The sequence below is a fragment of the Xenopus tropicalis genome, chromosome 7, assembly GCF_000004195.4.
Source record: "Xenopus tropicalis strain Nigerian chromosome 7, UCB_Xtro_10.0, whole genome shotgun sequence".
NCBI classification, from domain to species: domain Eukaryota; kingdom Metazoa; phylum Chordata; class Amphibia; order Anura; family Pipidae; genus Xenopus; species Xenopus tropicalis.
The window spans coordinates 103994751-104010116 of NC_030683.2; the positions used below are offsets into that span (position 1 = coordinate 103994751).

At 39.4% G+C, this 15366-nt stretch overlaps 1 protein-coding gene across 2 annotated transcripts; it reads right to left on the reverse strand.

Annotated features, from left to right (window-relative positions):
• Positions 1–7630: 7630 nt before the first annotated feature.
• Positions 7631–14902, reverse strand: LOC101730373 (zinc finger protein 184). Of its 2 annotated transcripts, none has more exons than XM_004916212.4 (2): positions 13803–14902; positions 7631–10235 (listed from the first exon to the last, which is right to left on the reverse strand). In XM_004916212.4, the coding sequence occupies exon 2, from the start codon at positions 10181–10183 to the stop codon at positions 8771–8773; it is 1413 nt and encodes a 470-aa protein (XP_004916269.1). In that variant the 5' UTR covers positions 10184–10235; positions 13803–14902; the 3' UTR covers positions 7631–8770. The 2 variants fall into 2 exon arrangements, with proteins under 2 accessions (XP_004916269.1, XP_004916267.1); XM_004916210.4 differs by lacking the exon at positions 13803–14902 and adding an exon at positions 13357–13624.
• Positions 14903–15366: the final 464 nt, after the last annotated feature.

Here is a 15366-nt window from a genome sequence, read left to right on the forward strand (position 1 = left end):
TGCATCTGGCTCGCTGCCAAATCTTTAATAAAAAAAATAACGGGGGCGTGGCCTTACAACACGTCTTCTATCTATTACAGATAATGTAATATTAGCCTTACAACACGTCTTCTATCTATTACAGATAATGTAATATTAGCCTTACAACACGTCTTCTATCCGCCGAGCACAGGCCACGCCCTCCTCCGCATCGCATCCGGCATCCTTGGCACCCACCCTACCTTGCCCCACAGTGGCCAAACATATTGTATGGCTCTCACGGAATTACATTTTAAAATATGTCGTGTTTATGGCTCTCTCGGCCAAAAAGGTTCCCGACCCCTGCCCTAGCAAATGAATGAAATACTGGAGGATAAATAGGAGAGAGCCTGAATAGAAAGATAAGAAATAAAAAAAGTAACAATATATTTGTAGCCTCAAAGAGCAATACTTTTTGGCTGCTGGGGCCAGTGACCCCATGTAAAAGCTGAAAAGAAGGCAACAAATTTAAACAGTATAAAAAAGCCAATTGAAAAGTCGCTAAGCATTAGCCATTCTATAACATAATAAAAGTATGTTATATAATGGCTACATACATCAACACAGTTGGATAGATGTTATTGTTATCTTACAAATATTGTTTGTAAAACTATCCGTGCTTTTGAAAAGCACAAGTATCTTCCCCATGGCCATTATTTTATATATTGTACAGAGAGAAGTATTTATCAGAGATGATAAATGCTCATTTCCAAAATAATTTACATTTCTTTGAGCTTGCCTGCCATATTTGTTTAGGTTAATAAACAAACATAGCATTCTATGCAGCAATTTGTGTAGCTATTTATTGTTTAACTGTTGACTTGCGGTTGAAATGAATTCTTGAGATAACTTGCAGTCCTTGGAAGACCCTGGGAATGTTATAACCACATCTATACATTCCTTTAGTCATTGACCAATTTTCATTCTCCTTTGTTTTTGTCCTGCCTGACCTGCTCACACTCAACGATAATAGATCCCTAACAGCTGGTGCCAAACTTTTCATTTTTAATTTTTTATATATTTTATTGTAGCTTAGAGTTTAATATTTACTTATTACATTTAAAGAAATAATGTTAAAATGCTTAATTTTTAAAGTATATCAATGTAACCTATCTAACAAAAACATGATACAGTAGTTTTTTGTGAAGAGAACTACCCTTGCCAGGGCGGGCAGCCATGTTGAGGCACACACATGCTCCTAATAAGTGAGTGCCTCAGCTTTAAAGGATATGTAACACTAAAAATTTTTAAGTAAAAAAGCTATTCTACCCTGCACCAATAACTGCCCTATCCTGCAAACTACTTAGTATTTTAAATGCTTTAATAGAAAATACCTGCTAAAACTTGGCTTCCTGTCAATTGAAGTACGGCGATAGGGCGAAGGAGCTGCATCCACTATGCGACGATCGATTGATTAAGCCTAGTCTGACTCCTTCCTATACAGAAAGAAGGCTAGGCTCGATCAATCGATCGTCGCATAGTGGATGCGGCTCCTTCCTTCACCGTTCAACCACTAAGTGGTTTGTAGGATAGGGCAGTTATTGGTGCAGGGTAGAATAGCTTTTTTACTTAAAAAATGTTAGTGTTACTTTTCCTTTAAAATTCAGCCCATGCCTACAATAAGCCATACTGCCCCAACTTAAAATTAACCCAACCCAGTGTGCTGTCATTACTTATATGCCCATGTCTGCCCCTTTATGACATAATTGAAAGGAGTCAGGTGGATCAGGCACAAGTATATAAGTAAGCAGCCATTAGAGGGAAGGAAGAGGAGGAGGTGGGGCCATGAACAGAGGTTGACCCCACCCGCTAAAATAATGTTCCTCTAGGCAGAACTTGCCCAACCCGCTGGTTTTGGCCTGGCCACTGTAACAATATTGAACTGGCCTGACAGTTTTCATGTTGCATTCCACCTGCATTCAGTGTTTACATGTACCTGTGTCAGTATGAGCACATAAAGAATGAATTGCATTTTGTCCTGTGCTCCCCTGTAGTGGAATACAAGAGAACTACACCGCAACACTGGGCAAAACACCCATGTGTAAGAGCCCTAATAGCTTGACCCAAGGTTGGTCCAGTTCTATGGTCTCTGTTACACTCTTTTAGCTCAAATTTTGAATTGAAGGAACTGGAGCTGCAGCCCCATCCTCCTTGTTTTGAATCTAGCCCTGTATGTTGTCTTTTCTATAGTAGCTGGAAAGTACTTGGTACATCAGTCGCTACCTGTTCCAACATTGGGCTAGGAAGGCAGTTTCCTAATTATTAACCAATGTGCAGCCAATTCACCTTAAGCTCCAACCTGGAGAAACTTCTTGTCAACCAATCTGAGGTCCTAAGCATGGAAGGAGTAGACTGCATTTCCTCACCAAATATATATTCAATAAATGACACAATTATAAATATAAGTTGGTGGAGAAAGAGGCCCAGCTGTTTATTACTACCAACAATAAAATGCATATACATTCCTTCATTTACAGGGTAATATTAATATAACCAATGACAGCTAATGACAGCCCCTGCTCCTCTTATCCCAGCGAGCTGCCTTATTATTAAAACCGTAAGTTCCAGCTTAATGCAATGGGCAGTAAGTCTCCTCCAAAGCTTTACTAGCCTCGACAGGTGCCCTCATATATATAGGCCTTCTTTCATTCTTGTATTTGCTGCTGTCCTGTCACGTGTTCCCTGAATAATCCGGTTTCGGACCAGAGTCCTCCAACCAATAGGAACAATAGTTGATCTATTCAACTGCTCTTTTAACTCTATGACTAAACAAAGTAATATATATGTCAGGGCCACTCTCCCATGACACATGAGGTTCCCCATGTTTCCTTCTGAAAATACCTACTGTCTATTATTAAGGCATCCCTCCATGCTGAAAGGCAAGCAGAGCAGACTCAACATAAAACAAAGGAAGCAGATAGAAAAAAGACTACAAAGTAGAGATGAGCAAGACTACCAAGGTGCTATAGAGGAAGCTGGAAAGGAAATAAGAATAAAAAGGACACAGAGGAATCAGGATAGGGGCAGAGACTGAGTCGACTGGACAGGGAGGGAACGGGTAGGCAGGAAAAAGACTCAGTGGGCAAAGGTCAAAGAATGTTGGCTGGATAGGGATGTAGGTGTGACGGGGTAGACTGGGCAAAGGCCAGGGGGGGAGATGCAGAAACAGGATACCAGAAATAACATACCAAGCATAGGATACATTCTAGCCAATGGTTAAGGAAACACAGTTTAGACAGGAAAGATACTTACAGCTGAGCATTGTGTATCATTTAAATAAGGATTGATAACTCTCTGCAAAAATACATGTACAATAACTAAATATATAGAGTCTCATAAGTCTAACCTATCTGAAGCCTAACTACTAAAATTACAAATATAGTTGCAGATGGGTGAAAAATTACTATTATATACATTATTGTATTTTCTCTAAAGTCATATTAAAATCATGGCCAGCACATGTGGCATGCAACCTTTGTTCTAGTATACAGTCTCAAGTGAATAGGTATTTGGAGACTGGCATTTTCCGTGAAGAAGCATGTGAAGCAAGGAGCCCACTTGGGACTCAGCACATCGCTAATTGAGGCTGGCCTTTATGTTTGAGAATCACTTGTGATGCACTGGCCACTTGCAACCTAGTGTTTACTTTCCTGGTTGAGTAATTGTTTCCAGATAAACCGTCAATATTATAACTCATTATTACCTGACAGCGCAAGAAACATTAAGCGACAATTCATATTCAACAATGAAACTGAAAGCTGGAATAACCATGTTCAGTTTAAATATACCGTACATAGTATTTGTGTTTAAAAATAGACATCCACCCTTAAGGTTCAACTTCTTGCTTAGCTTAATCCCTTAGTTGATCAATAGCTGTATAGAATTCTACTTAAACCATGGTTTTCAGTTGATCCAGACAAGGAGCCCAAACTTGACCTGCACCAGCCTTGCATTTACTTATAATTAGTTAAACTCTAGTTCCCTTTTGGGAACTGCAGGGGTTTTAAACTAACTTAATATGGCAGACCCATTCCCATCCTCCTACTGGTAGCCCAGCCAATTTGAATGACAGGTAAGTCTTTGGAGGAGCTGGAAGTCTTTGGAGGAGGGGGAAATACTTCTTCACAAAACCCACAATTCGCCAATTCATTTCTCTTTGTAGAGATGGGATTATATAAATGCTGTCTTTATCACAGTGATCCTTCAGACTGCTTGAATCACAGGGCTGGGAACCAAAATCACCATTTCCTAGCCACCAAAGGGATTTCTGTGCTGTTACTGAGAGCCTGGTCTCCATGGCATCAACGCTCGCAGCTGCACCCAAGTTATTCACCCTTTACTAAATCCTTACCCCTCCCATTTCCTGCTTTGCTGGCACCCAATCAAGTTTCAGATAAATGACAACATTGCACAATGGTATCTACTTGTGTCTTCTAGGCATCTCTGTGCTTCTTTTTATCTTCTGTTCCTCACTACAGACCTCTTTTCTTGCTTTACTCCGGCGTAACACATTTCAATATAGATTAAGGCTCTTAATATATTTAGCCTGCGATAGACTGAAGGTTTAAATACTCCCAAGAAGGTATGTGAAGATTATCTTCCCGGGGTTTTATGTTTTTGTTACCCCACTTCCTGTACAGCTATTGTTTCCCACAAACCAGGGCACTACTACCTGAAGAAATACATCAGTTCCCTCAACTAGGAATAATACAAGGGTATCACCCTATTTACAGTAAGACTGGAATAAATAAAGTTTTTGAAGACAGATACCTTCCTTCAGCAGATACACGATCTGATTGATAGACTGTTGTAGACTAGAATTCCCAGGCAATTGCCCCAGGCAGTTGCCCATAGCATTAGATGTTTGCTATAATGTTCTAATTGTAGTAGACTAATAAAAATTGATTTTTTAATTGTTAGCTATGGAAAATGAGCACCTATGTTAGTAAATCAGTCCCAACTAATAATGGCACTAACCACCTGGCAGCCATTGGAATTTGAACATGGGTTCAAAAACTTGTTGTGTCCGAAATGCCTTTCCACCAGCGCGGGAAAATTTGGCACATGACAAAAAATTTTCAGTCAAAAATGTTTTTCCCTTGATGTGCAATATTTTTGCCATTTCAAAAGATTCGTGAAGACAGATTCGTTCATCACTACCAGCAACTTCTATTTGTGCCAGTGGAAAGGCATTTTGGAGCAGTTAGTTGGCCGCAATAGCAGAGATTTCTTAACACGCTCCGTAAGACATCAGCCTTAAGGACAGGAAAGCAGATTATGACTGTTTAAGAACCTATAATGACCTATCACCAACTAAAACAGTCAGATTATAATAAAATGTTTTTATTTAACATATCGAGGGATTTGTTCCATAGGAATACAATAAAAATAATACAACACAGCAAATTGTGATGATAGGTTCAATCTATACTTACTAATAACCATTAGTCATCCAAACATTCACATTGCAAGGTGAATATGGAAATTAATCATTGCAGACTAATTGCTCCTTGAACTTTCTTGTGATATTTTTTCAGGGTCTTCCTTTGTACAGGAGAAGATGCACTCTTATTACAGAAAACTTGAATGTAAAAATTTGCCATCTAAAAGCTTGTGAGTTTCTATAGAAGTCACCGGCGTTGTCTTAAAGGAACAGTAACACCAAAAAATAAAACAGCTTTAAAGTAATAAAAATATAATGCACTGTTGCCCTGCACTGGTAAAACTGGTGTTTTTGCTACAGTAACACTACTATAATTTATATAATAAGCTGCTGTGTAGCCACGGGGGCAGCCATTCAAGCTGGAAAAAAGGAGAAAAGGCACAGGTTACATAGCAGATAACAGATACGTTCTGTAGAATACAATAGTGTTTTATCTGTTATCTGCTATGTGCCTTTTCTCCTTTGAATGGCTGCCCCCATGGCTACATAGCAGCTTATTTATATAAATTATAGTAGACTTTCTGAAGTAAACACACAACTTTTACCAGTGCAGAGCAACAGTACATTATATTTTAATTACTTTTATACACTTTCATTTTTTGGTGTTACTGTTCCTTTAAGCAAAGTCAAGTCATATTTACAGGGCTATTCAGGTATCTAACACATATTTTTCGGGTTAAGTGCTTTTAAATAATGTAATAATGGGAAACTTGTGTATACGACCATACACCGAGATGAAATAGTTTGTGATGGGAAGGCTTATTTATCAATTTTCGAATTTGTGAATGTTAAGAGTTTTTGTAACAACTCGAATAAAATCGAAATGTTACCAAAATCGAATGTTTGCTTAATTATTAAATTTGTGAATTTTAGAGTTTTTCTCAATTCGCATAAACTCAAAATCTTACCAAACGCAAATGTTTGTGCTTATCAAAGTTTTGAATTTTAGAGGTTTTTTTCAATTTAAAAAAACATGACATTTTACGAAACTCAAATGTTTGCTTATTAGTTATTTTCAAAGATAAAGACCCCATCAAATTAAACCATGAAAAGAAAACACTGAATGTGTCAAATTTGTATTCTATACATCATTTTCAATGGGCTCTACAAACTCAAAAACATTAAAAAGAGTTTTAAAAAAGTATAAATTTTGCCTAGTACAACTCCCATTGACTTCTACGTGAACTCACAAGCTTTTACATGCAGTAGTTTTACATTTTTTTTGTGCCTAATAAATATCTAACATTCAAGTTTTTGAAACCATAATTAGAATTCATGAGTTGTAGCACCAAAGAACTGCAATCACAGCTAAATTTCTAATTCAAGCGTTAATAGATCATCTTAAAGTTAACTTTTAGTATATTATGGAATGGCCAATTATAAACTTTTCAACTGGCCTTTATTTTTTATAGCTTTTGAATTATTTGCTGCCTTCTAACTCTTTCTTCTCAGTTTTATTGTTATTGTCACTTGGAAAGCTGCTAAATACTGAAATAATTAAAAAACTACAAATAATTGAAAAAATGAAGACCAATTGCAAACTGTCTTGGAATATTACTCTCTGCATCATACTAAAAGTTAACTCAAAGGTGAACAACCCTTTTAATAAGGCTGTATATGTTAAAATTTGCAATCTGCCCCATAATAGGTGATCATGGGAAAGATTGTTCTGTAGGCAGACAGGGTAACATTATTATAAAGAGCAAAATCTAGCAGATGTGAAGGTAGAAACAAAGGATTACTCCATTGATTTCACTATCTTCCCACTGCATGATATCCATGGTACAAGGATACCGAGTGGGGTCTTCCTCCCAAAATGCACATATGAAAAATCGACTGATTCTATTGGTACACATATGGTCACATGAAGAACAATAGAAATTAATATGTAAGAGGTGCAATGTCTGGAAAAGAAAAAACCCTACAGACACCTTTCCAGTTTTTATAGACTCTATTTGCCACCTGAAACCAAAACACAGACTGCACCTTCAAAAAAGTTTTGGCTTCTTGAATGCTCCTTTAAGCAGCCACTTTTTTTAGTGGAATAAGAAATACCAATAAAACATTAATCATGAGTGGCCACTAAATGTAGTGCAAATTTCATCTTGCCTTTTTATTCATAGAGCTTAGTCTGGATAACCCCACATTAAACTAACACAATATAAAATATTAAGGAAAGTATTCAGAAATGTTTAATGTGAACAGCCATATCAGTAGCAAGTATCCATAATGTAAGGCTTCTGTCACACAAAGAGCTTTATAGGCATTTATTACCAGCAATAAAACATTTGGATTTGTCTCTGATCCCCTCTCATATTAGACAGATGGAATCACTTTTCGTATGGCACAACTGTGACCATTTACTTTTTAGCTGACAGGTGTGTATATAGGTATCAATGCTAATTGTTTATGAAAGAAAGTGATAAGAAATAAGAAACTATTCTACTAGTCCTATCACCACTACTGATATAGTAAACACCTCCTGGTGAGACATTAATTTTAAACTGGCCATACACATCCAACCAGACTCAGCAGCTTATTGGTGTGTGTATGGGGCCCTTTGATGACTTGCTAGACTAATATCTGTTTGAAATTCAGGTGAGGACCACATTGGCGTGTTGCTTATGTACTCTCCTAACAGGTCTCAATAGGCCCCAATTATGATCCAATCATTGGCCCAGGAACCCAACAATCAGATCATCCCACTTGGGGCCAACATGTTGTACAGCAGATCAGATAATGATCCGCTTGTTTGGTGACCTCATTAAACAAGTTGCCTATGCAAATATTTTTTGTAATTAAAACAGTTAATTGGGACTGCTTTGTGGACTACTGTGGGAACTTGCTCTAAACCTCTCCGGTGTTATCAATCATGGTGCAAGCCCAATGTAATAAATACTGACAATTTCACTCTAATGGATTTAGTGTGGGTTTAAAAAAATGTTCATTGGCCATAGAAATATGTTTAATACAAAGTAAAAAATAATAATAAAAACAAGTATTAACAGTTTACCTCTACTGCAGCTTAGCTCTCTATTTCAGTACTATGTAGCTAAACATTAAGTGTTGCAAAACTACCTCTAGATAATCTTGAAGTTTTGTTGCAATCTATCTAAGTTGTTCCTCTCTTTTGGGGCTTCCCACTGGAAAGCAAGTGCTAAAGGCTTTTGCCATAATGCATGGAATCTGATTGTTTTGGTCGAGCGTGCAACCTACGAATCCAGACCAACATAAAGCTATCGATAAGGATAATCTTGATGCCAGTAAAACACTCATGAGATAGGCTTTTAGGAGTTTCCCCTGACATATCTATTTGACATGTTTTGATAACAGGTGATGCTGCAGGGCATTTTGTTCCTCAAAGCGCACAAGGCAAATATCACACTGGTAAGGTCTTTCCCCAGCGTGGCTTTGTTGATGACGTGTAAGTTCCCCTGAATCGCGGAACCTCCGATGGCAGATCTGGCACTGGCAGGGTTTTCCACCAAAATGAGTATATTTGTGGCGTGTAAGATGGGAAGTCCTTTTAAAAGCCTTGCCACAAATCTTACAGACGTGGGGTTTTTGTTGGGAGTGTGCTATACTGTGCCTCTGGAGGTAGGAGAGGTACTCAAATATCCTAAAGCACACAGGGCATTTATAAACCTTACGGGGGGTTACAGATTTTGTGGTGCCAGTACATGAACTATCAGAAGCAGGTCCATCAGGAGGCTTACTTGTGTCTGCCGTTTTAGTTTCATCCACAACTACTGTGTATGGCAGTCCCTGACTATCGATGAGCAGAAATCTCCGGTACTTTTTGTTACCTGCAGGTTTCTCTTGTGGTTTGATGGTTGTGGGCTCCAGCTTTATTTTTTCTTCTGTTTTCCTATACAGCATACCTGTTCCAGTCTTAAAGCGGACAACACTGCCACTGCCTTTGTTAGCCAATGTACTTACTGAAGCTGTATCTTTGCAAGATAATCTATGCTTTTCTAGTATTTTGTGCTGTCCTTTGTCAGTCGCACTCGCTGGAGTTTCTCTACCAGTTACCTTATTTCTCTGCCAGGGTCCACTTAGTCTACTATAAGGTGATGGGTTATTTTGAATAGTAACTTTTTTATGAGAATGATATAAAGCATTTCCTTGTTTAAGCCTGGACTTTTCACAGTGTTCTGTCCCCTGACTCTGCAACATCGCCTCTGATATGGCACTTTGTCTGTTCCCCTGTATCTTTGCCTTCTGGGAGGGGACAATTGATGGTTCTTTGGTATTGGAAGGTGTGGGGGAGTAGTTTACCACCATATGGTCTCTGTTAAACTGTGTCTTATCTTTAATTTGAATGGGGAACTTATTAACCTGCACTCCAAAGCCTTGTTTTGTCACAATTTGAGACTCTCTGTCATAATTGGTAAAAGCTAAGTTTTCTATGTGTTCCATAGAATCTGGTGTCCATGTGTTCCATTTCTTCACTGTATATTTACTGACTGATGTCATAGCATTTTGTTCAGTATGTGCTTTCACCATTTCGGTACGGATTTGCTTTCCTGCCGAGAAGCCAGTTCCACAGTCACTTCTGACTTTTCCTTGAAGAAGCTTGGCTTCTGAACTGTCACTGAACATCTTTTTCTGCAGTCTTTCTGTGTTTGAGTGTTTGACGTGGTTCGCTTGCAAAGTCGTTTCATTCCGGTGCTTTAAGAAGTTATATCCAGTTGTAGCCATTTTCCACCCCTCAGGATCCATTCACAATATTAGCGTAATGTTTTATTTGAATGGAAAGCAGTTGTCAGTAGACCTACAGAGCAAAATCATATTGTTAACACTGGTACTATTGGTATTATTGGTATTATATCATTATCTGTAAAAACAATTGTAGTTTAATGTCTATGAAGATTCTCATTTATCCAGGTCATGATATACAGTATCTAGAAGAATTAAGTCTAAAACAACTGGACTTTTCTGAGTTTTTCTTGATACTTGATATTTTCTTCTAGATACTGTATAATTGTAGTTAAAATTGAAAAAAACTCTTTTAGCCACTTTTTTAAATAAACACTAGGAATGCTCTTTGTATGGTAAATACAAATTTACATGGAAAGCAGTAGAATCATTTCAACCAGTTCAATTATATATGCAAAATATTACTGACCTGTGCACACATATACTTACCCTCTACCCCTATTTCTTAACTGTGTATATTTTCCTTTCAGTTATTATATATTTTAACAGCTTGTCTGTCTTCTGCAGATCATACAACCTGCAGTGCTGGTTCCTAGAATCTGATAACAAGCATTATAGATTCTCCAGATTCCATCTGATTCAAGTGGGTTCACGAGTTGCCAGCCAGCATTTAAAGGGGTTGAAGGAAACAGAAGTGCTGTTTATATGTTTGGCAGTGATTTTTTCTTAAAATTGACAGTACCTCACAGGCCAGGTTTCCTGATTATTTTCCGTATATTGGTGTAAATAAATTGCAGTCATACATGGCAAAATTCCACTGATCCATACTGGTCAGATCACTCCATGTAAGAGTGTTTTCTGCATTTCCAGTGATTCAATATATAAGAGGAAACAGGTCACTGATATCCCTGTTTTTTTATTTTGACAAGCAGTCACACCATAGTAACTAAATTGCTAATTTCTGAGGTGTAAAACAAGTAGAGGCAGTGGTAAAGTTTTAACGAAAACCAAACCATGTTCCTAGTCACTATAAATTGTGTCCTACTGTCCTCTTGAACACTATGTTTGCTTGTTTCTTCTAATAGGATTAAAATTAGCTGCACATCTATAGACTTCCACCTAGCCATCAAATCTGATTGCCTTCCTGTGGGCAAGTATGTATAGTAAGTAGCAATGTACAGTAACTATATCACCGTGTATTGTTCCTAGACAGTTAATTTTGGTTGATATTATTATATCTTTTATTTGTATAGGAATAACATATAAAAATACCAAACATAGGTAGTTGCCAGTAGATGTCTGTGCTATGGAAGAGCAGAGTTTGACATGTTGACCTGCTGTTATGAGACATTTATCCCCATTAACTGTCTGTGTGGGAACTAGCAACAATACTAAAGCTTATGGCACAGCCTCAGCTTCTCTCTGCTTGCTTTTTCTCTGCAGATGGAGAGAAGCTGATGCGTGATCCATAGTGTCTGCTTATCTGGGATATCACATATTGGCTATGACTTGGCTATTTTCCTTTTATGTGTCTGCACATAGGCCTTTTAAAAATAAACGTATCCAACTCACAGACTTATAACTCTGCTGCTGTAGGGTGTTCTAAGCCTCTCACAGCCTCATCCATTATGCAAAAGTCTTCATGCAATATAATAGAGGCAAGCACACGGACTTTTCAATGGGAAATTACATCCCTTTTATTAAAATATCTGATTATAAATTATATTGTGCAAACAGTGTGTGGCATAATTCCCCACTGAATTGTCGGTGTGCCTCTATTCTATTGCATCTGTACAAGGCCAACACCGTGCCTGTCAGTAATACAGCCTTCAGAGAAAATTTATGGCAGTAATGATGGGCCAGTTGCAGGCTGTGCTTTCTGGCCTTATAAACATAGTAACATAGTAAGTTGGGTTGAAAAAAGACATACCTCCATCACGTTCAACCATAATGCCTATATCTAACCTGCCTAACTACTAGTTGATCCAGAGGAAGGCAAAAAACCCCATCTGAAGCCTCTCTAATTTGCCACAGAGGGGAAAAAATTCCTTCCTGACTCCAAGATGGCAATCGGACCAGTCCCTGGATCAACTTGTACTAAGAGCTATCTCCCATAACCCTGTATTCCCTCACTTGAAACGTGTGTATCTGTATGGTGTGCAACTTTTGGGGACAGGTGGGAGTCAAGGGCATAACTATAGAGGAAGCAGACCCTGCTGTAGGGGGCCCCTGAAGTGTAGGGGTACCAAAAGGGCCCTAAATAAATGAGCGATTTCAATATATATTGGTAGGACTAGTCAATTTACAAATGTTGAGTAATATTTTGGGCGCCCTAATTTAAGTTTGCTGTGGGTCCCAGTAACATCTAGTTACGTCACTAGTTGGAGCCACTTAATTCAAGGGATGCCTCCACTCCAAAATTCTAAAAAAATGCACAATTGTGCAACGTAAATGACCCTTTTTATGTATTCTCTGCCCTGGTGAATAGGACAGAGAGAGGCAGAAACCAACCTGAATGTGTTTGCAGCAAAGGATTCCTCCCGTCACTGCCCACACACAGTGGTTTCGGCTACTATCTGCCTTATTTTCTGCCAACAGATAAAACACACAATGGTGGCCGAACATTATACAATCTGCTCATTTGGCAAGGTAGCCAAATAAGCTGTTCTTTCCCAGATATGCCCACCTAAGGTGTATGGCCACCTTCCCTCCTTATTATTCCAGTTATTTCTATATTGCCCTCAAAGTCAGCGTCTTGTGGAGATGGATCTGTCATCCACAACTGAAGTTAGAATTTCATATGATTACTGTTCAGAAAGAGTAGTTCTGCAGCTAGGAAGGCAATATGTGTATTTAGCAAATGTGCCTCCCTATGCTTCCCAACTATTAAAAAAAAGGAGTTATAAAGATAAAACTTTTAAAAATCTGTTGTACCATGACAGGGAAACTCACAGAATATCGCCCCCCCTGTGGAAGAGCAGCAGTTGGACTGCTCTGATGACACATTTATCCCCAGAATGGAGATTCTGTGAGGAACCAACAATAATAGTAAAGGTTCTGTCACTATATCATTTTAGAAGGAAATCTGCTAGGAACTGTGTATCTCTCCCCTGAGCTGACACAATAGAACAGGCTGCAGATATCCAGCCGATCGCCTCATTGGCTTCTCCCTATCCAACATATATATTTGTGTTCCCATGCTCATAATAAATGATAGGCGATCAGTAATCTCGTACCTGTTTATTTTCCTGCCTCTCTGGTATCGCTGTAGCTCAGTAGTGCTTTAAGGGGAGTGTGTTTCCTACATAGGAAGAGGAAGGTGCTTCACTGGAATATGTCCTGATGGAAACACAAGACAAGCACTGGAAAGATGCGTTACTTAGGTTCCCTGTAGGTTTTCCAGGCAGCACGGTCCCTCCAAAGCTTCAGTGAAGCCCGCAATAGGGGTGACATGCTCTTAGTCAGTGGGACCCCCCCCCCCCCTCTCCCAGGGACGACACCGTAGCCCAGAGCATGGCCCCCCTTCCCCCTCCCCTCCCTCAGGCAGCAGAACAAAAGGTGAGGGGGCTGGGGCTGCCCAGAGAGGAGAGAAAATAAGGGCAGGTTGGTGAACTTAGGAGGGAGGGTTAGCAGTCCAGGTAGGCTAATGAATACAAGAAAGGCGACTGTACATCAGACTAACCTTTGTTTTGTCTTTTCCCTCCCTCCCTAGGATAGAGCAGCAAAGGACAAGGATCCAGTGCTGATAACCAGTTGCATCAGGAACCAGGGAGTAATGTTTCCTTGTAGTGCAAAATTGCCCTTCAGTACTGCAGGGTGTTTTGCCTTCCTCTGAATCACCATCATTTGTGCTGGTCAATAGATTTCACCATGCCAGCTTGTGGCTCCCATGGGCACCACTGCGGCCCCTTTTGGTACCAACGGATGCCAGGCAGGGCTAGTTAAAGCTTACGTCACCAGCCGGGATTAGACTTTGGCTGCACGGTCTTGCCTTGCACTAGGGACAGAGGCCAGTGATACAACTGAATAGGTTTATGGGCAGGGGGAGGGTTGGAAGTTAAAGCAGTGGAATGTGTTCCTATGATCCCTGCCCTTGCTCCTCTCTGTATAGTTATTGTAGAGCTACAGCTGGGGGGTCAGGGTGTCTGCATGGCCCTCTGCTATTGCTCCACTGTCAACGCCATTCCCCAGGCATGTGTCTCTGGCCCCTGGAGCACCCAACTCACACAACCCAAAATAAATATAACAAGAATAAATATATTTAAAAGTTTGAATAATGAGTGCTGTGGCAAAACCTGTGGTCACAGGCTTTACCGAATTACTAAACTACCCGCTACTAGTTTCAATATTCTGTAAACCAGAATGCTTTTGGTTAAGACAGAGGAACACCCACAGCCAGGCTACGTAGTATTTACAAAAAGCTATATTATGGGACCCATGGGGATAACTTTTCCCACTGGTTTAGGAAGTCCCTGTTACCTATGCCCTTTGGCTGGGATGTGCCTCTTATCCTCCACCCCTCCCCACTCCAAAAAAATCTTCAGAGGGGCCTGGCGCACACAGCAGCTTGCACCTGCACTACCTGCTCCCCCACCCACCCAACGGCTTGCGCAGTCGCACACAAATATTTAAAGGGGACCTGTCACCCTGTCACAGAAATAATTCCAAATGATTTTCTACCAGGTTTGTCAAGCTTAATAAACTTCACTTATAAACCTCACATTATATCAATTGTTTACATCTTGTTTCCTTCAGTCTTGGAACTACACAACTACAGCAAGCAGGTAGGCCCCACTTTGTTAGTAAGGAAAGCTTTGCATCCCCACCTCTATACCTAAGGCATAGAGTCAGAGCAGGCGATATATGTTTGACAGCTGGGATTTTAAATGCCTTTATAATGGGTATGGATGTGTTAATAAAAATAAGAATTTGGATATTATGTTTAATTTAAACAGGTCTTTTATTATACAGCTGGATGACAGGTGCCCTTTAAATAGCTGAGGAGATGGGATTTCTAGGCTTTTTTCTAGGACCCTCCTGCCGATGTAAAAATCGTATTCCAAGAGCAGAATTTATGCATCCCTTTTTTATGGTCAGACAAAAATAGGACCATTTAAAAGGTCTGTGTAAAGGATCGCAAAGGCAATATTTGGCAACTTCCTAGTTAATTTTAAATTTACTTTTTCTCAGGTTAGGACGTTACTCATGAATCTTGAGATGGCCATACATGTGCCAACATAGTCAAG

Bases quoted from the DNA above. Each gene is read 5' to 3' on its own strand.
- LOC101730373 (XM_004916212.4), bottom strand. From the start codon at position 10,183: ATGGATCCTGAGGGGTGGAAAATGGCTACAACTGGATATAACTTCTTA.